This window comes from Pararge aegeria, chromosome 19 (assembly GCF_905163445.1).
Source record: "Pararge aegeria chromosome 19, ilParAegt1.1, whole genome shotgun sequence".
Taxonomy (NCBI): domain Eukaryota; kingdom Metazoa; phylum Arthropoda; class Insecta; order Lepidoptera; family Nymphalidae; genus Pararge; species Pararge aegeria.
The window spans coordinates 16,919,017-16,940,521 of NC_053198.1; the positions used below are offsets into that span (position 1 = coordinate 16,919,017).

Sequence of the window (21,505 nt, forward strand, 5' to 3'; positions counted from 1 at the left end):
ACATTGTCCCACAACTTTTGCAGAGACAACTACGTGAATGTCGAGCGACAAGTATCTGCGACATGTCGCCTAGTGAAAATGCGCCTTTAGAGTCCGAGCGCGTCTCGGCTCTGGCCTACGCCGACGACCTAGTCCTGCTTGCAGGCTCGAAGGTGGGGATGCAGGAGTCCATAGATTGTGTTGCTCGGTTCGGGGATATGGTGGGGCTCAGAATCAACTTTGTTAAGAGCTCCTTCTTGTCGATGGTGCCAGACGGCCACCGCAAGAAACACCACTACCTGACTGAGAAAACTTTCTCGATTGGCAGGAGGAAGCTTCGGCAGGTGTCTTGCGTGGAAAGATGGCGCTATCTCGGCGTAGACTTTGAGGCGTCCGGGTCGAAGACGATAGAGCAAGACGTAAAAATCGCGCTTAACAACATTTCCAAAGCCCCCCTCAAGCCGCAACAGCGGCTCGAAATCCTGAGGGGTCACCTCGTTCCGAGGTTCATGCACGGTTTCGTGCTAGGAACGATTTCGGACGATAGGCTGAGGAGGTTGGACCTGCAGATTCGGGGCGCAGTGAGGAAATGGTTGCGGCTTCCGCACGACGTGCCGGTTGCCTACTACCATGCTGCGATTAAGGACGGCGGCCTGGCGATCCCATCGCTTCGGACGGTCGTTCCGGATCTGATTGTACGCAGGTTCGGGGCGCTCGACTCGTCGCGGTGGGTTGCTGCCAGGGCCGCCGCCAGATCCATCAGGATCCGTAACAAATTGCGCTGGGCTAGAAGGCAACAAGAGAAATTCACCAGAAAAGCTTCGGAGCGAGACACACCCTGTGTGGCACAGTATTGGCGTGAAGGTCTGCACGCATCGACGGACGGTCTCGAACTTCGGGAGTCGACTCGGAATCCGGCATCCACTAAGTGGATTAGGGAGCGATGCATGGAGTACAGTGGCCGGGACTTCGTGCAGTTCGTGCACTGCCATATTAATGGGCTTCCCTCACGGGTCCGAGTAACGCGTGGGCGACGTGAGGGGCGTGAGTCGCAGTTGATCTGTCGCGCTGGTTGCGTGGTCAGAGAGACTACGGCCCACACCATTCAGCAGTGTTTCAGAACGCATGGCGGCCGCATTGAGCGTCATAACTGTGTCGCCAGGTTCGTTGCGAATGCGATGACCCAGCAGGGCTGGAAGGTGGAGCACGAGCCGCGATTTGTTACCGCTCTAGGTGTACGGAAACCCGACATCATTGCCGTTAGGACATATTGGAGTCATATTGGACGCACAGGTGGTCTCGGGCCAGCGGTCGCTGGACGAAGCTCATCGGGCGAAACGTAGTAAATACGGTTTGAGCTCGTCCGGTTGGTTGCAGATAGACTGGGACTGCCCGGCCCAGAATGCGTCCGTACGACGACATGTACGATCTCCTGGCGAGGTGTGTGGAGTCACTCGTCCGTCAAGGAGATGAAAGACATCCTCGGGTTACCGTGCCATGTCTTCGAACGAGTACCGGGCCTAGTTCTGAGGGGTTCCCACATGAACTGGGCTCGTTTTAATCAGATGACCGCCGTTTCGACGGCATCGCCTCACTGAGCAGCCGAGGTCCTGTGGATATCTGGGTCTCTACAGGGCCCGTTGTGATACGGGACCACACCGCACTCTGTTGTACAGAAGGCGCGATACAGCCGTTACTGAACATCTAGTATCACACCCCAACATCAACCTGTACAATACTGACAGCCAATTAACAACTGAGACTGAATGTGGTCAATCTCAAAGGCTTTACATATAACATCTTTATGTAAGCGATGGCATGTCGGCGAAAATAGCCAAATGCCTCGTCATCTAATTAGTGACGCGCATGAATGGATTAACGAGATTCCCGCTGTCCCTATCTACTATCTAGCGAAACCACAGCCAAGGGAACGGGCTTGGGAGAATCAGCGGGGAAAGAAGACCCTGTTGAGCTAGACTCTAGTCTGGCATTGTAAGGAGACATGAGAGGTGTAGCATAAGTGGGAGAACGCTTGCGGTCGTCGCTGAAAAACCACTACTTTCATTGTTTCATTACTTACTCGGTTGGCCGGAAGCGGTGCGCGGTCGATTATATCGGCGGGCGTACGGTGTTTCGTTCCAAGCGTGCAGAGTGAGTGAGAGCCTCAAAACTCCCGCGTGATCCGGTTCGAGGACACTGCCAGGCGGGGAGTTTGACTGGGGCGGTACATCTGTCAAAGAATAACGCAGGTGTCCTTAGGTCAGGTCAGCGAGGACAGAAACCTCGCGTGGAGCAAAAGGGCAAAAGCTGGCTTGATCCAGATGTTCAGTACGCATAGGGATTTCGTCTTGGTCATAGTCATAGTACGGTTACAGCATTAGTTGAAGTGACCGATGACATTCGGCTGGCGATGGATAATAAGCAGGTTACAGTTTTGACTCTGCTTGACTTTAGCAACGCTTTCAATACTGTTGACTATGACATCTTGCTTAGTCTGATGTGCTCTATTAACATATCTCCATCTGTGATAGACTGGTTTCGGAGTTACCTCTATGGTCGTCGACAACGCATTCGCTTGGATGAGTCTATGTCTTCTTGGTGTGATGTTACGGCCGGGGTACCTCAGGGTGGCGTGTTATCTCCCTTACTCTTTGCTATATTCAGCAATTCCATTACTCAAAATATATCTTCTCTCTACCACATGTACGCAGATGATATCCAAATTTATCGCCACTCAAGCATTGAAAATCTTGGTTCTGCTGTCTCTGCTATAAATTTGGATCTTGGGGTTATTTATGAGTGGAGCAAGCAATATGGTCTAAAAGTTAATCCTGTGAAGTCTAAATCAATCATCATTGGCAGCCCTGGAATGATTTCGAAAGTTGATGGACGTAACTTATGGCCTATTCTTTATAACGGTGTAGGTATACCTTTTTGTGCTACCGTTAAAGACCTTGGCTTATATTTAGATCAGGATTTGTCTTGGTCCACACATATAAAAGAAATGAGTAGACGTATGTTTGTCACCATGGGCTCGCTGCGACGCCTAAGATCTATTCTCCCAATCCCGACTAAAGTTATGTTGGCACATTCCCTCCTTCTATCTATTCTTGACTATGCGGACGCAAGCTATCTTAATTTGACTGAGGACCAGCTTAACAAACTTGAGCGTCTCCAAAATCTTGCTATTCGGTTCATATTTGGCCTACGCAAGTATGACCACGTATCTGAATTTCGACAAAAGCTCAAGTGGCTCCCTATTCGCCGTCGCCGAGATATGCATGTCCTTTCACTTCTGTACTGTGTGTTATTTAATCCTAAAACACCTTCGTACTTGAAGGAAAAATTTGATTTTGTAGGATTGCCTGCTGATTTGAGATCATGTCGTATGCTGACACTTCACATGCCTTTTCACAAGACGAAGTGTTGTCGCACTTCTGGTTGCCGCTGTTCGGAACGGAAACGGTGGCGCCACGTGACAACTATAGCGAAGTTTTACGAATGCCACCGAAGCGCCATCATGAAAAACAAGGACTTGAGATCAGAGGGTCGTGAGGTTAAATACTTTTTGCGGAACGGACGTCTGGCAGGCAAGAAATATGCTTGTCAGGCGAAAAAGAGTGACAGAGTGGAATTATTGGACAAGCGAGGAATATGAGATATACTTTCTAAAGAATGTAAAGGTATTGTTCTAATTTATGGTTTGGTGATAGTAAATGTAAATGCTTATACGATGATAACCCATGTGTACTTTTTTATCAGAAGTGTTCGAAATACGCCTACAAAATGCCACGTGGACGCAAACGAAGATCGCGGAAATCTTCTACGAGTTCTAGTTCATCGAGTTCCAGCTCCAGTAGCAATGAAAGTGATCAGAGACGACGCCGTAAAAACAAACTGTTAGTCAGAATGTAGTATTATCATCAGTGATTCCCGAATTTGACCCTCTCGTAGACAGTATAGATATGTGGATTAACGTAGTTGAGTCGAATGCCCGCGCGTTCGGCTGGTCTGACAACATGACGAAGTATCAGGCTCTTCAAAAATTGCGTAAAACTGCTAAAATATGGTTAGATTCGTTGCAAAAATATGAAACCAGTTGGACCAAGTGGAAGTGGAGGCAATGGCGTGATACACTGTCAGACACGTTTCGGGTCAGCCGAAATATGTTTAACTCCCTAAAGGAATTGATAGACACAAATCCTTCACTAAATCAATCGTTGTATGAACTCTATTTCGAACAAAAATCGAAAATAGATAGACTACAATTAGGGTTCCGCCATTGTGATATTATATCAATTATTGTAGGATCTATTGGCGATGTGAATATTAGTGTGGCAGCCGAAGCAGGTAATTTCCGATACTGTGAAGACCTAGCATCCTTTTTGCATTGTAAAACCCACAGAAGTCGCTCACAGAAATTTAGTAACACATAGACCCCTTTTGCGACTTTCACAACCGGGGCCTTCTATTAAATCAGAAACTAGCGCTAGTACTAGCAATGTCTGTAGTACCCCAATTATGGGTTTAACTTGTTACCGTTGCGGAGAAATTGGGCACAGGAAGAATACCTGTCTTATTAAGGACAATGTTAGGTGTTCCTCATGTTCCAAAATAGGACACTCGGAGGCAGCTTGCAAATCGATACCAAAACGGAGGACGTGGAGGTATAAATGATTTACAATATAAAAACGAAAGAAATTTTTTTCAAGAAAGTTCTGTAAAATAATATTGATACTGAGGTTTTCTTTGATATGGGCAGGGATTGTTCATTGATTTCAACTGCTTTAGTGAGGTAATTAGACTTACAACCTTTTTCCTGAAATAGTCCAAGTGCCATTCCGAAGAACATCCACCAACGCAGACAGTTTTTGGGACTGAGAAATTATTTTCGAAAATTGATTCGCAACTGTGCGCTTCTTTGTCAACCCTTAACTTATTTGCTTAAAAAAGAAGTAGTCTGGCTATGGGGCCTTCGTCAAGATCAGGCCGGCAAATATGTGAAGGACTTAGTGATTAATAATGCAGTTTTAAAAGTACTGGATCCAAAATTCCAAAAATCCAAAAAGACTCTTATTCGGCTAGAAGTACACTCCAACCACCATTACGTCGTCAATAAAGGCCGAGACGTATCCCCGACCTCGCACTACATTAACGAAGGCCGGGGAGCCCACTATGGACCGGGACGTCATGGCTACAACTCCGTCCGTATCTCCCACCCAATTATCCCCAGAAGGGACGCGGTAGGGCTCAGCTACCACGACTACGTGGATCGATCACTCCGCCATGCTCTGGAAAAGGAGGTCCTGAGCTCTGGCGCAGTGGTTGATATTCGCCTGGCTTATTCATATACCTAACCTAACCAAACCTAACACCTAAACTAAAACTAGTTTGGATTCCTTTAGACTTTAGATTCAAGATTTGATGTTAATATATGCATTAATAAAAAATAATAATAAACTCATTGCTATTTTAATACTAGTTATGCTACAGATGCACTGATGGATGCACTAGTGTTAGTCGTAGTTGCCGGTGGGCTTAGGTCTAAAGGAATCCAAACTAGTTTTAAAAGGTTTGGATAGGTTAGGTTAGGTTAGGTTAGAACATGAATAGGACGGGTGCGGGCACTTAGGTTCAGTTCCGTTTTTAAATAAGAAACAAAAAAACAAAAAACAAAACGTACCACTACAAAGTACTCTCTAGTATTTATATTATAAGATATCGTAAAATAACAATTAGTTTCAATAGTTTTCATAAGTCACATTAAACTGATATCGATATATATTATTATAATATATAATAATAATAATAATAATACAAACATAATAGTCATGTCACCTGCCACCCGTCGAATATGTCAAATTTTTTCTCAGGTTTTTATTACAACAAAATTATAATATTTTACACAATTTTAATACAAGAAATGAAATAGTAAACAATAGAAAAAATTATTAATAATGTACAAGATTGAAAAAAATGAGACGCGGTGGTGGCAGAACGAGATGCGCACAACCGAGATCCAAACATGAGTCATCGTCGTCGTCGTCGTCGTCGTTGGATGAATTTAAAACCCCACCAACATCTGCGGGGGATGTGACGCCTCCTCCAGTACGAAGGACATGCAGGGGCGGCACCACGCGACGACATCAATATAAAAAGGATGACGACCATTCAACATCGGCTAGCTTGGAGCAACAGGGGCTACGGGCTCCCGCGAATGCTCCCGTTACCGGTGGTGTAGTGCGTCGCATGAGATGGTCTCAATCCATCAATGAGAGCGTCATGCGTGCGTACTATGGGGCGACAGAGGGGGAAACTAACCTCACTTCGTACCGATCAAGGATGCTGTCTATGTTTCAGGCGCTTCAACCAACAATGACCGTGACTGCCCAACGATTGTCGGATCAGGTGCGGGCTATCCAGCGACGTCACCTGCTGGATGAGGCTCAACTTGAGCGGCTGCGCTTAGCCTTACCACAGATAAATGCCATCCGTAGCTTACCTCAGCAAACAGTGCAAACCAACATCCAAGAGGAGTTACAGGATGGTGTCGATCTAGCAGTAAGTACTGACCAGGATGATGTGCTTTTGAGGAGTGCTTTGGAAGATGCGATTTTGATGTATAGGTATAAACCTCTTCATTTAAGACCAAAACTGCCTCGGTTGCCCATACATAGACGAAATATGGCGTTAGTGGGAGTTCTAGACCAGATATTAGGTGAATACCTCATAACATCTGAGGACCTAAGTGATACGCATTCGATTCTATTCTGCGGAGCCGTTACGGCGTGTCGTATTGCAGGTATTATATTCCCTGAACCACGTACGACTCCGCAGCGGACAGATCAAGCTCCAGCTTGGCGGATCAGAATTGAAAGGCGTATCACACTGTCTAGAACTCTCATTGCTAAGCTTATCTGCTTCAGAGAGGGTAATAATCGCCCTAGAGTCATGCGATTTGTGAGCCAGGCTTTTGCTGGGAGTAACATACATCCGTCCCAGTACTTAGTCTGTGTTACAGATCGCATTGACTTCCTGAAGCAGAAAGTTTATGCATGGGCACAACGTATCAGGCGATACAAAGAACGTTATGACCGATACCATCAGAATAGTATTTTTCAAAGAGACCAACGGAAAGTGTACAGGAACTGGGAACAATCTGGTGCCAGTGTGCCAGATGGGGAACCACCGACTTCCGATGCTATGTCAGACTTCTGGCGTAGTATCTGGTCGGCCCCTGTATGTCACACTAATGGTATTTGGATGAACGTTGTCAGGGAAAAGTGTGCAGCGGTGGAACCAATGATTCCAATTACTATCACGGCGGATAACGTAAGTTGTGCAATTCGACTGGCATCAAACTGGAACTGACCAGGTCCGGACGGATTGCACAACTTCTGGCTAAAATGGTTCCGTAGTGCGCATTTTGTCTTGGCAACGCAATTTCAAAATGCCATTGACACTAAGTCGTTACCGACATTTATGACAACTGGTGGCACGTTCCTACTACACAAATCCGGAAATACCACGGACCCTAAAAACTTCCGACCGATTACATGCTTACCCACCATCTATAAGCTACTTACATCCATTTTGACATCAAAAATAACGACGCATATCAATGCAAATAATATTTTGGCCAATACTCAGAATGGATGTACGGTCTCGTGGTACAAAGGAACTCCTCATCATTGATACTGCTATTTGCCAGCAGATTCGGCGAAACAGAAAAAACCTCACGGCTGCTTGGATTGATTACAAGAAAGCCTATGATTCGGTGCCTCATTCGTGGCTCATGGAAGTCATTCGGTTGTATAAAGTCGATGCAACTCTATGCTCTTTTCTTGAGTCATGCATGAGGCAGTGGATGACAGTCCTTCGTCACCCAGGAGCTGTTGAGAACTCTGAATCGACTGAACCGATAGGAATTAGGCGGGGTATTTTCCAGGGCGATAGTTTGAGTCCTCTATGGTTTTGCCTAGCCCTTAATCCTCTCAGTAACTTGCTGATGGACTCGGGACTAGGATTTCGCCTTCACAGGGGTGGTGAGCTCATATCTCATTTACTGTATATGGATGACCTCAAGCTGTATGCATCAAAACGATCAGACCTTATGGCATTGTTAAAGATAACTCAGACCTTTAGCAATGACATAGGGATGGAATTTGGTGTAGACAAGTGTGCGGTAATCAATGTAGAGCGAGGTAGGGTTGTGAGCTCTGAGAATATAGTTCTTTCAGAAACTATTATTCTCAAATCACTTCGTGAAGGGGAGACCTATAAATATCTTGGAATGTCAGAAGCACTTGGTATTGAGGTAGGGCACATGAAACAGGTAGTGCAGGAACGCTTCTTTAGCCGCCTGAAAAAAGTACTAAAGAGTCTTTTATCAGGTGGTAATAAGGTACGTGCCTTTAATAGCTGGGTCATGCTTTACTTATATACACTTTTGGCATTCTAAAGTGGACTCAAACTGAACTGGACACCCTGGACTGTAAAGTTCGCAAACTGTTGACGGCTTACCGTATGCATCACCCACGTTCCTCTGTAATGAGGTTGTACATCCCACGCAAGTGTGGAGGACGTGGTCTTCTGAATGCCAAGAACCTTCATAATCGTGAGGTGTGCAATCTTAGAGATCATTTTCTTAGAATGAATGTGGGTATGTGCAAGGATGTCGTTGCAGTAGATAAGGGTCTTACTCCACTATTCCTTGCCAAAGAGAACTGGCGCAAGCCAAAAGTACTTAGCAACTCAGATCGTGTGGCGGTATGGAAGAGTAAGGAGTTGCATGGCAGATTCTACAAGGCCCTGTCGGGACCGGATGTAGATCAAATCGCATCTGTATCCTGGTTACAATTCGGTGACCTATTTGGGGAAACCGAGGGTTTTATCTGTGCAATTATGGACGAAGTTATCAAGACGAGAAACTACCGGAAACACATTATGAAAGATGGCACTCTAGACATATGTCGAGCGTGTCATCGTCCTGGGGAATCCCTCAGGCATATAATTTCCGGGTGTTCTTTAATATATTAATATTGTACCCCGATGAACGGCGTCGACCGACGGAATCGCGCAATCTGGGCAATTGTATGGCATTAATGTGTGAGATTTTTCAGAGTGTATATTATTATCGATTGTGATATGATGTGCTCTCTCTCGGGTCGAATGTGTTAACTGTCAGAAATTCTCTCTGCGTTATTTCGTTATTACATTTCAATGTAAAATCAAACGGTCGTTAAAAGTTTATCCAGCAGCAGTTTAATATAAAAACTGTACATACGGGACCGGCGTGGCGCGCTCACAATCGCAGACTGTTGCGTTCGTTTGTGCGGCTTCGCCCCCTGTGTTTATGCGCGTGGTGTTAAAAATAATATAAAATGGTGTTATAAAAGAAGTATTTCAAGTACCGGGCGACGATCAAAGTGTCGTACTCGAATATGTTATAAAATCATAGCTCGCAAGAGCGTCAATGTGTGTTAGGTCTCGTTCAAAGAACCTTCAATGCTTGGGACCATGTCGCACGGCTTCCTAACGGAGGCGGTGCAACGTGAAATGTGTCCTCGTCCTGCGGGGGCGTCTGGGTTTATAGTTCCGCTCGTCGAATGCTGACGGCGGGGCGAAACTCTCTCGTCTCGCAGCACATCATAGAATAAATTTTGTCGGGCACCGCGTCGCCGCTCTTAATAGAATGGCGCGCGACGTGCTTCGATTTTCCGTCGTGAGATGGGGCTGCAGCGCCTTGAAACCGGCGCGGCGGCTCGCTCGCTACGGAAGGGGCTCGCTAACTGCGCGCTTACGTTCCCCTTAGTTAACAGCTACGGGCGTGACGTGGCGTGAAGTATGTGAATAGCTCCCTGGTTGATCCTGCCAGTAGTTATATGCTTGTCTCAAAGATTAAGCCATGCAAGTCTCAGTGCAAGCCGTATTAAGGCGATACCGCGAATGGCTCAATATATCAGTTTTGGTTCCTTAGATCTTACTCAGTTACTTAGATAACTGTGTTAATTCTAGAGCTAATACATGCAATCAGAACTCTGACCAGTGATGGGACGAGCGCTTTTATTAGATCAAAACCAATCGACGGAGGGCCTCGCGTCCGAAGTCATTAATTTTGATGAATCTGGATAACTTTTGCCGATCGCATGGTCCAGTACCGGCGACGCATCTTTCAAATGTCTGCCTTATCAACTTTCGTTGGTAGTTTCTGCGACTACCATGGTTGTCACGGGTAACGGGGAATCAGGGTTCGATTCCGGAGAGGGAGCCTGAGAAACGGCTACCACATCCAAGGAAGGCAGCAGGCGCGCAAATTACCCACTCCCGGCACGGGGAGGTAGTGACGAAAAATAACGATACGGGACTCTTACGAGGCCTCGTAATCGGAATGAGTACACTTTAAATATTTTAACGAGGAACAATTGGAGGGCAAGTCTGGTGCCAGCAGCCGCGGTAATTCCAGCTCCAATAGCGTATACTAAAATTGTTGCGGTTAAAAAGCTCGTAGTTGCATTTGTGCGCCGCGCTGTCGGTGCACCGCATCCGCGGTGATACTGACACGTCTGCGGAGCATATCGTCGGTGAGCCGGCGGTAAAACGCCGGTTCAATATCAAAATCCTATCGCGGTGCTCTTCGTTGAGTGTCGAGATGGGCCGACAATTTTACTTTGAACAAATTAGAGTGCTCAAAGCGGGCTCAAAATGCCGCTTGAATATTTCGTGCATGGAATAATAGAATATGATCTCGGTTCTATTTTGTTGGTTTTCAGAACTCCGAGGTAATGATTAATAGGGATAACTGGGGGCATTCGTATTGCGACGTTAGAGGTGAAATTCTTGGATCGTCGCAAGACGAACATCAGCGAAAGCATTTGCCAAAGGTGTTTTCATCAATCAAGAACGAAAGTTAGAGGTTCGAAGGCGATTAGATACCGCCCTAGTTCTAACCGTAAATATGTCATCTAGCGATCCGCCGACGTTACTACAAGGGCTCGGCGGGCAGCTTCCGGGAAACCAAAGATTTTGGACTCCGGGGGGAGTATGGTTGCAAAGCTGAAACTTAAAGGAATTGACGGAAGGGCACCACCAGGAGTGGAGCCTGCGGCTTAATTTGACTCAACACGGGAAATCTCACCAGGCCCGGACACCGGAAGGATTGACAGATTAACAGCTCTTTCTTGATTCGGTGGGTGGTGGTGCATGGCCGTTCTTAGTTGGTGGAGCGATTTGTCTGGTTAATTCCGGTAACGAACGAGACTCTAGCCTGCTAAATAGGCGTCGTCATTTAGGTGTGCGCGGCTTCGGTCGCGCAACTCACTGGCGGCGTATTAAAATTCTTCTTAGAGGGATCGGCGTCTTCGAGGCGCACGAGATTGAGCAATAACAGGTCTGTGATGCCCTTAGATGTCCTGGGCCGCACGCGCGCTACACTGAAGGAATCAGCATGTTCTCCCTGGCCTAGAGGCCCGGGCAACCCGTTGAAACTCCTTCGTGCTGGGGATTGGGGTTTGCAATTATCCCCCATAAACGAGGAATTCCTAGTAAGCGCGAGTCATAAGCTCGCGTTGATTACGTCCCTGCCCTTTGTACACACCGCCCGTCGCTACTACCGATTGAATGATTTAGTGAGGTCTTCGGACCGACACGCGGTGGCTTCACGGCCGTCGGCGTTGCTGGGAAGTTGACCAAACTTGATCATTTAGAGGAAGTAAAAGTCGTAACAAGGTTTCCGTAGGGGAACCTGCGGAAGGATCATTAACGTGTAACGTCTGCACGGGTCGCCGCGGTAAACGCGCATGCGCACCCATGTTTGTACGATTATGTTAAAGACCAAACCAAAACAAAAACAAAAACCCGTCTAGTATAAGTATGACCGTCGCGATCGGTCCGCCGGACTGTCGGTTGCGTTCAGCTGTCGCCACAATGACACTAGCCAATATAATCGACGACACGGCGCGGTCCGTCGGTTGTCTTTACTCGGACACCCCAATATTGTTATCTTTATATCCGTTAAGATGAGAGTCGTTATGTTACGCATTGGATATTATAGATGACAAAAAACGTTGTATATAAATATACCATGAAACAGAAATGTTAAACTATTACCCTGGACGGTGGATCACTTGGCTCGCGGGTCAATGAAGAACGCAGTTAACTGCGCGTCATAGTGTGAACTGCAGGACACATTTGAACATCGACATTTCGAACGCACATTGCGGTCCGTGGAGAAACATCCAGGACCACTCCTGTCTGAGGGCCGGCTGCATAAAAACAAATACCACACTGTTCGTGGGCGCGACTCAACAACCTTTCATTAGGGCGAGACGCGCGCACGGACACATGGCGGCTCCGTGAGGCTTAGCGCCAATCGGTCCGTTTAAATATATAAAATGAAATAATGTGTGCGTGTCGTTCGAGGCGCGCCAAGCTCTCGCCGGCTCGGCGCCGTTGCCGCTAGCCCGTAGCAGCAGCCGTGGGTGCAGTAGCAGCGTCGCTACGCGCGCGCACGATCGCTTCGATCGATCGACCCTTCCGTTAACGGTTAATCGATCTAGTGTCGAACGCGATACATGCGCTATGCGTGGCGTACGCCTGCGACGCACGCACGGTGCGGGCATGCGAAACGTGCGCTAAGACGCCTACGAGAGAGACGCGTCGCGTTAACGACACGCTCTGCGCATTATTTCTACAATGAGTTTTCGGTGTGAAGACCAATTCATTTGATAACCGCACCCATAAGCGCGCACACTACACTACACTACACTACACTACACCACTTTGTTGTTGTTGTTGCCGTTAGTCGTATGTCGTTGTTTGTAGCGTATAGTAGTCTAATCGAATCAGTAATCTAATCTGAAAACGCCAAAGCGGCGCGAGAGTGAGCGGCGCCGTCTAGCTGACGGATATCGCGTCTGCCTCCACTTTTATCGTTGGCCTCAGATCAGGGAGGATCACCCGCCGAATTTAAGCATATTAGTAAGCGGAGGAAAAGAAACTAACCAGGATTTCGTTAGTAGCGGCGAGCGAACAGGAATGAGCCCAGCACTGAATCGCGCGGTTTTAACGATCGCGGGAGATGTGGTGTTCGGGAGGTTCCGCTATCTCGTCGTCGCCGCTCCTGTCCAAGTTCGTCTTAAACGGGGCCGTTTTCCCGTAGAGGGTGCCAGGCCCGTAGCGACGGAGCGAGGCAGCGAGAGGGACACTCCTCAGAGTCGGGTTGCTTGAGAGTGCAGCCCTAAGTGGGTGGTAAACTCCATCTAAGGCTAAATATTACCGCGAGACCTATAGCGAACAAGTACCGTGAGGGAAAGTTGAAAAGAACTTTGAAGAGAGAGTTCAAGAGTACGTGAAACCGTTCAGGGGTAAACCTGCGCAACTCGAATGAACGAACGGAGAGATTCATCGACATCCGGCGGCGTGCGTGCGCGCTCCTCGATGTCGCGCCTCGCCCCTCACGGGTGCCGCGGCGCGGCACGGGTCGCGTCCGTCTCAGTCCGTCGGCGTCGTGCACTTCTCTCTCAGTAATGCATCGCGACCCGTTCGACGTCGGCTTAAGCGCCGTCCGATTCGCCCAGCGGCGGGTTCGCCCTCCGCTGGACCGCGACGGTTGCCGGCCGGCTGTCGGACGGTATCAGTACGAATCGCGCACGCGCATCGCGCGCGTCCGGCCCGACGCAAGCTCGCACCGTACAATGTCGCTGTCCTGCCCGAGCGCGGACAGCGACGCGGCGCAACTGTCGTCGCAGCCGTGATGTCTCGGACCGTGCGCGTCTCAGTCTGCGATGAGTCATTTTCGGGCACTCGCAGGACCCGTCTTGAAACACGGACCAAGGAGTCTAGCATGTGTGCGAGTCATTGAGTTGTCTTTGTCACAAAACTAAAAGGCGCAACGAAAGTGAACGTAGGGAGGATGGAGCGCCGGTCCCGATCGGCCTCCCGCACTCCCGAGGCGTCTCGTTTCCAATCCGTGAATGCAGGCGCGCTCCGAGCACAGATGCTGGGACCCGAAAGATGGTGAACTATGCCTGGTCAGGTCGAAGTCAGGGGAAACCCTGATGGAGGACCGTAGCGATTCTGACGTGCAAATCGATCGTCGGAACTGGGTATAGGGGCGAAAGACTAATCGAACCATCTAGTAGCTGGTTCCGTCCGAAGTTTCCCTCAGGATAGCTGGCGTCGATACAACAGTCCCATCCGGTAAAGCGAATGATTAGAGGCATTGGGGCCGAAACGACCTCAACCTATTCTCAAACTTTAAATGGGTGAGAACTCCGGCTTACTCGAACGATGAAGCCGGAGATCTGATGACGGTGCCAAGTGGGCCAATTTTGGTAAGCAGAACTGGCGCTGTGGGATGAACCAAACGTAGTGTTAAGGCGCCTAAAAAACGCTCATGGGACACCATGAAAGGCGTTGGTCGCTCATGACAGCAGGACGGTGGCCATGGAAGTCGGAATCCGCTAAGGAGTGTGCAACGACTCACCTGCCGAAGCAACCAGCCCTGAAAATGGATGGCGCTGAAGCGTTTTGCCTATACAATACCGTTACGGGCACGTGCGACGCGCTAAGACGCGTCATTATGCCGTAACGAGTAGGACGTGCGCGGCGGAGAGCGCAGAAGGGTCTGGGCGTGAGCCCGCCTGGAGCCTCCGTCGGTGCAGATCTTGGTGGTAGTAGCAAATACTCCAGCGAGGCCCTGGAGGACTGACGTGGAGAAGGGTTTCGCGTGAACAGTAGTTGCTCGCGAGTCAGTCGATCCTAAGCTCAAGGAGAGATCTTATGTCGATGCGGCGTGTTACTTTTACTTTATTGTGATAAGCAACGCCCATTGAGCGAAAGGGAATCCGGTTCCTATTCCGGAACCCGGCAGCGGAACCGTTTCAATAATCGTTCCCTCGTTTCAAAGCGAGTGTTCGACGGGGTAACCCAAAGTGGCCTGAAGACGCCGCCGAGGGGAAGAGCACCGCATTTGCGGCGGTGTCCGGATACTCTCTGCGGACCTTGAAAATTCAGGTGAGGGATGTACGTGGAGATGTCGCGCCGGTTCGTACCCATATCCGCAGCAGGTCTCCAAGGTGAAGAGCCTCTAGTCGATAGAATAATGTAGGTAAGGGAAGTCGGCAAATTGGATCCGTAACTTCGGAATAAGGATTGGCTCTGAGGACCGGGGCGTGTCGGGTTTGGACGGGAAGCGGATGCGGCCGGTGCCGGGCCTGGTCGATGCTCGTGCGTCTCTCGGGGCGCGCGGGCGGAATCCGGACCCGCGTTCCGGCCTTCCGCGGATCTTCCTAGCCGTAAGGCCGCGTCGGTTTCGTCTCGTGCGCGATCGGCGCGGTTCTGTACGACCGCCGTTCAACGGTCAGCTCAGAACTGGCACGGACAAGGGGAATCCGACTGTCTAATTAAAACAAAGCATTGCGATGGCCCTCGCGGGTGTTGACGCAATGTGATTTCTGCCCAGTGCTCTGAATGTCAACGTGAAGAGATTCAAGCAAGCGCGGGTAAACGGCGGGAGTAACTATGACTCTCTTAGTTGCTCACGGGTCGGTCGACGTGCGTGTTTCCGGCGACAGCGGCTACTCGCTGGGGATACGACGTGGAGCGCGATCGGCTCGTCAACGGGGAAGAGTGGTCTCGGCCACGACGCCCAACTCCTATCCACAGCCTGCTCGTGGCGCCGCTGCGATCGCTAATGTGGGGGGGGGGGGGGACACGCGTCTTTAACATCATGCGACCCTACACTGGCCGTTAAGGTGTCCATCGCCTCGGTGGCGCGTGTCCTTCGAACGACTGCGAGGCCAAGCACGTTTCCACTATGGTCTGCGCCGCCGGTGTGCCTTTCCTTTTTTTGGATCGTACGCCGGTGGCGCAGGACGTAGTCAGGCTTGTCACTGGATTCTGTACGGAGTGTGCGGCGCCCCCCCTACCATCTTTGGGGGCGTAATCCAGGTGAGGTTGGAGCTGAGACGCTGCAACAGTCCTTCAGGGAGGTTTTTTCAGCCGTTTTCACGGCTTTTTCCTCCAAGTCCAATAGCTTCCTTCGGGTGGGACCTTTGCGAAAGCTATGGGCGAATCCCAGTGGTAGGGTTTGCGGCCCGCCACAAAGGGAAAATTGATTATTGCAAAAAGTCCAAACAGAAAATGTGAGGGCCACCCTGACCTCCCACAGGAGTCGGGGAGCATGGTCAATTCTTCCTCGGCGGCTCAGCCTGGCGCGTCCGGCGAAAGTGTCGGGAGTGCTGGGCGGGCATCAGAATGGAACTGCCCGTCATGTGGACGGGGGTTCGGAACGAAGACGGGGTTGGGTGTCCACAGACGTAGGGCCCACCCTGTCGAGGCTAATGCGGAGGCTGCTCCAAGCCAAGTGAAGCGACGTTGGCTCGATGAAGAACTGGACCTCCTTGCGCGCACCGAGGCCTTGTTGACGCTAGAGGCGAGCGGCCCTTGCACGAATGTCGCCTTAGCTGCCCGATTGCCCCAGCTCCGTCGGACGCTGGAAGCAATCAAGGGCCAGCGGCGAGCCGCGAAGTACAAAGGGATGGTTAAAACCCACCTGGCGTACCTAGTGGCTCAGAAGGCGGCAGACGATGCGGGCGCGTCGTCCTCGGTTGATGCAAGTGTGAGTGCACAGGAGAGTGGTGAAGTCGAGTCGGCCGATGCTGATGATCAGGCACCCGTGGTTCAAACTCCAATCAGTGTAGACGCTGCGCGAGCGCTCTCGGACCTCCTTGCGGGGGCCGAGGCACGCATACGACGTGGCGGACTGGGAGCGAGGGCTGCGAGGCACCTCCGCCATACTAAAAGACATGGCTTTTCGAACGAACCGATTGCGCTAGACTCATTGTCGAACCGCAAGCGGAGACGAATGGAGTACGCACGCGTACAGGAACTCTTTCGGAAGTGTCCGGGGAGAGCAGCAGCCGAGGTGATAGACGGGCACTGCCGGGAAACGAAGCACAGCCTAGAGGAGATGGAAGCCTATTGGCGACCTATTCTCGAAGCTGTGTCCAACGCCCCGGGGCCTACGCCGGAGTCTCTTCGCGAGTTGAGACCACCGAGCGATGGCACGCACGACTATTCCAAGCTGTGGGCGCCGATAACCGAACAGGAGGTGAAAGCGTCCCGCGTCGACCCGAAGACGGCTCCGGGGCCGGACGGTATCCGTGCGGCAGACTGGAGTCGAGTTTCTGTACCTTTGAAAGCGGAAATATTCAACCACTGGATGACATCTGGCGAGATTCCGGAACCACTGCGGCAATGTCGAACAGTCTTCGTGCCGAAAAGTGGAGCTCCGCAGAACCCTGGCGAGTACCGGCCGATATCCATCGCGTCGGTGCCCCTCAGGCACATGCACTGCGCTGGTCGAGCTGCTGAGGGCTCGGGGGTTGCCGGGTGCTTTCTGCAGCTACATCGCTCGTCTGTACGAAACGGCGCATACCACCTTAGCCGTCAAAAATAAACTAAGCGAACCTGTGAAAGTGGGGAGGGGTGTACGCCAGGGAGACCCCCTATCTCCGATACTATTCAATATGGCGATGGATCTAATCCTCGCAAATCTGCCGTCCGGTGTCGGTTACGGGTTAGAGTCCGAGCGCGTCTCGGCTCTGGCCTACGCCGACGACCTAGTCCTGCTTGCAGGCTCGAAGGTGGGGATGCAGGAGTCCATAGACTGTGTTGCTCGTTTCGGGGATATGGTGGGGCTCAGAATCAACTTTGGTAAGAGCTCCGTCTTGTCGATGGTGCCAGACGGCCACCGCAAGAAACACCACTACCTGACTGAGAAAACTTTCTCGATTGGCAGGAGGAAGCTTCGGCAGGTGTCTTGCGTGGAAAGATGGCGCTATCTCGGCGTAGACTTTGAGGCGTCCGGGTCGAAGACGATAGAGCACGACGTAAAAATCGCGCTTAACAACATTTCTAAAGCCCCCCTCAAGCCGCAACAGCGGCTCGAAATCCTGAGGGGTCACCTCGTTCCGAGGTTCATGCACGGTTTCGTGCTAGGAACGATTTCGGACGATAGGCTGAGGAGGTTGGACGTCCAGATTCGGGGCGCAGTGAGGAAATGGTTGCCGCTTCCGCACGACGTGCCGGTTGCCTACTACCATGCTGAGATTAAGGACGGCGGCCTGGCGATCCCATCGCTTCGGACGGTCGTTCCGGATCTGATTGTACGCAGGTTCGGGGCGCTCGGCTCGTCGCAGTGGGTTGCTGCCAGGGCCGCCGCCAGATCCACTAGGATCCGTAACAAATTGCGCTGGGCTAGAAGGCAACAAGAGAAATTCACCAGAAAAGCTTCGGAGCGAGACACACCCTGTGTGGCACAGTATTGGCGTGAAGGTCTGCACGCATCGACGGACGGTCTCGAACTTCGGGAGTCGTCTCGGAATCCGGCATCCACTAAGTGGATTAGGGAGCGATGCATGGAGTACAGTGGCCGGGACTTCGTGCAGTTCGTGCACTGCCATATTAATGGGCTTCCCTCACGGGTCCGAGTAACGCGTGGGCGACGTGAGGGGCGTGAGTCGCAGTTAATCTGTCGCGCTGGTTGCGTGGTTAGAGAGACTACGGCTCATACCATTCAGCAGTGTTTCAGAACGCACGGCGGCCGCATTGAGCGTCATAACTGTGTCGCCAGGTTCGTTGCGAATGCGATGACCCAGCAGGGCTGGAAGGTGGAGCACGAGCCGCGATTTGTTACCTCTCTGGGTGTACGGAAACCCGACATCATTGCCGTCAGGGGCGCGGCTGGAGTCATACTGGACGCACAGGTGGTCTCGGGCCAGCGGTCGCTGGACGAAGCTCATCGGGCGAAGCGTAGTAAATACGGTTCGCACGCGGAGCTCGTCCGGTTGGTTGCAGGTAGACTGGGACTGCCTAGCCCAGATTGCGTCCGTACGACGACATGTACGATCTCCTGGCGAGGTGTGTGGAGTCACTCGTCCGTTAAGGAGATGAAAGACATCCTCGGGTTACCGTGCCATGTCTTTGAAAGAGTACCGGGCCTAGTTCTGAGGGGTTCCCACATGAACTGGGTTCGTTTCAATCAGATGACCGCCGTTTCGACGGCATCGCCTCACTGAGCAGCCGAGGTCCTGTGGATATCTGGGTTTCTACAGGGCCCATTTGTGATACGGGACCACACCGCACTCTGTTGTACAGAGGGCGCGATACAGCCGTATATGTTAATGAACACCTAGTATCACACCCACCATCAACCTGTACAATACTGACAGCCATGAACAAGTGAGACTGTATGTGGTCAATCTCGAACTTGGCTTTACATAGAACACCTTATGTAAGCGATGGCATGTCGGCGGAAATAGCCAAATGCCTCGTCATCTAATTAGTGACGCGCATGAATGGATTAACGAGATTCCCGCTGTCCCTATCTACTCGCTACGCATCCGCCGTGGCGATCGGACGTGTTTGCGAGTGCTCTGCATTTAAAAATTATTTTTAAGTGTATTTCCTCTGTTTTTAGTGTTGTTCTATTGTGGATTCAGTGTATAGTGCTGCTATCAACATTGCAAAGGACAATTTGTGACGAAAGGACGTCGGCAAGGACCATTTCCTGCCCTTATTGTGTGTGAGATAGGACTCGTGGAGGTTAGTTTTTATTTACTTGACTGTTATTTATAATACATGTTAGTTTTTACCACGGGAAAGGACCCAGTTAATGTCTAGTGCTTAGTTTTTCCAGTCACGAGTATTGTTCATTAAAAATATAAACTCTAACAGTGATATTTCGGTACTTAAGAAAACCACGTGGTGCGCACATGGGAGCACGTGGTTTGAGAGGTTAGTTGCATCGTGCAGCATGGCTGCCAGTACGTCGGCTGTCAGTGCGCCGTCCGCCATCTTGGCAGTTGTCGTCTGACAGTGACGTTAAGTTGACATTATTCTTGACGTTTGTAGTTAAGTGTCGTATACACACTCTGACCCAAGTTGGGTCCGGACTTTGGTCGGCCCAATTTGCTCTAGTACTATTTTTATTTTAATAAATACACGAACTGGTCGATAAAATTAATCGTCAGTCAGTGAGTCCATCTCCGTCATCGGAGAGCGACTGCAGCTCGGAGGAGGAACAGGACCAGCCGGGGGGGGATGCGTCCTCCCCCTTCGCCCCGCGAGCGTCTCTGGCGCGTACCCCGCCAGGCTCGGCTACGGTGGACTCTCCACCGGTTCCACCCCGGAAGAATAAATCTCCGCCAGGTCAGCCACCGGTATCAATGACAGGAGGCAAGCGCCCACTAACTTCGCCGGAGGAGCGAAGACCGGCCGACAAGGTGCGCCTGTGCCGCCCGGCCACGCCTGCCCGTGTGCCCTCAATTACGGGGGCCACCTTGAGACCAGGACCGCATCAAATAAGCCGCCCTGCAACGCCGGATGCTGAGGCTGTTCCCACGGGCAGCGAACAAGGAGGTCAGGAGGGCTCTCCCATGTTGTCCCGGGCCTCAAAGCTTGAGCTGCTGGACCAGGTAAATAAGAATTTGTCGTCTATCATGACTGCTGTGACGGGCCCAACCTCCAAGATTAATAAGGAGGGAACGAACGCCATAAGTGCAAGCGTGCAAGATACCTTGGCGGTGGTAGCTGCCCTTAGCCTGCGCTTAAGCGAGATGGAGGCTGAACTGGCGAGAGGCAGCGCAAGATGTGCAGAATTGGAGAGAAGTGCCGACCTAGGGTGCCGAGGTACTCAGGGTTCCGCTGGCGGTCCAGCTCCGGCCACCACTTCATCATATGCGTCGGCGCTAAAAGTGTCGAGCCGTGCTCCTTCGGTCCCTATCCCTCGGGCACAGGGCCCTGTGCTTGCATTCTACCCAGCTTCGGACCAGGTGGAGGTTCTGCGCACTGCCGAGGCCACTAAGGCTGAATTGAAAAGGGCGGTGAACCCGAGGATACTGGATGTGCAGATCGAACAGGTGCGCAAGATAGGGAACGCAGGCGTCGTGGTGCAGACCACATCCCCGTCGGCCGCTGACCGGCTCCGCAATGCAGCTCCAGCCACGCTTCGGGTGTCGGAGCCGAAGAAAGTGGCACCAAAGGTTTGTCTCCGGGGGATCGATGGCAACCCCGAGTCGGAGGAAGTGCTGCTGGCCCTGCACGACCAAAACCTGCGCGGCTCGGACTGGTCGCTCGAGAAGCTAAGGGCCCAAACAAAGGTCTTCAAGAAAAACGGCAGGTTTGGTACCACAACGGTTGTCTTGGAGTGCCCCTCGGACCTAAGGGAGGCGCTGCTAAATAAGGAGCGAATCTTCATCGGGTGGCAGGCGGTGGAGGTCTGCGACTATCTACAAATCACGTGCTGCTCGAAGTGCCAAATCTACGGACACCCAGAGAAGTATTGTAAATCGAAGGATGTGGTCTGCGGAAAGTGCGGCAGCGTCGGCCACAGGAAGGACGCCTGCAAATCGGAGGCCGCGCAATGCGCTACCTGCCACCGTTTTGGTCGGAGTGGGGCCGACTCACTGACTGCCCGGCGCGGCTGTACGCCGAACAGAGGGCTGTCAACCAAATCAATTAT

The 21,505-nt window shown here is 51.0% G+C and overlaps 1 protein-coding gene and 2 non-coding genes across 3 annotated transcripts; all 3 read left to right on the plus strand.

Annotated features, from left to right (window-relative positions):
- Positions 1 to 5,955: 5,955 nt before the first annotated feature.
- Positions 5,956 to 7,350, plus strand: LOC120632205. The gene has a single exon (XM_039902011.1). It carries the CDS (start codon positions 5,956 to 5,958, stop codon positions 7,348 to 7,350), a length of 1,395 nt encoding a protein of 464 aa, XP_039757945.1.
- Positions 7,351 to 9,836: 2,486 nt separating this feature from the next.
- On the plus strand, positions 9,837 to 11,739 carry LOC120632400. The gene has a single exon (XR_005659095.1). It is a non-coding gene; the product is annotated as a small subunit ribosomal RNA (ribosomal RNA).
- Positions 11,740 to 12,084: 345 nt separating this feature from the next.
- LOC120632455 lies at positions 12,085 to 12,241 on the plus strand. Its single transcript, XR_005659129.1, has one exon. It is a non-coding gene; the product is annotated as a 5.8S ribosomal RNA (ribosomal RNA).
- The last annotated feature ends 9,264 nt before the right edge of the window (positions 12,242 to 21,505 follow it).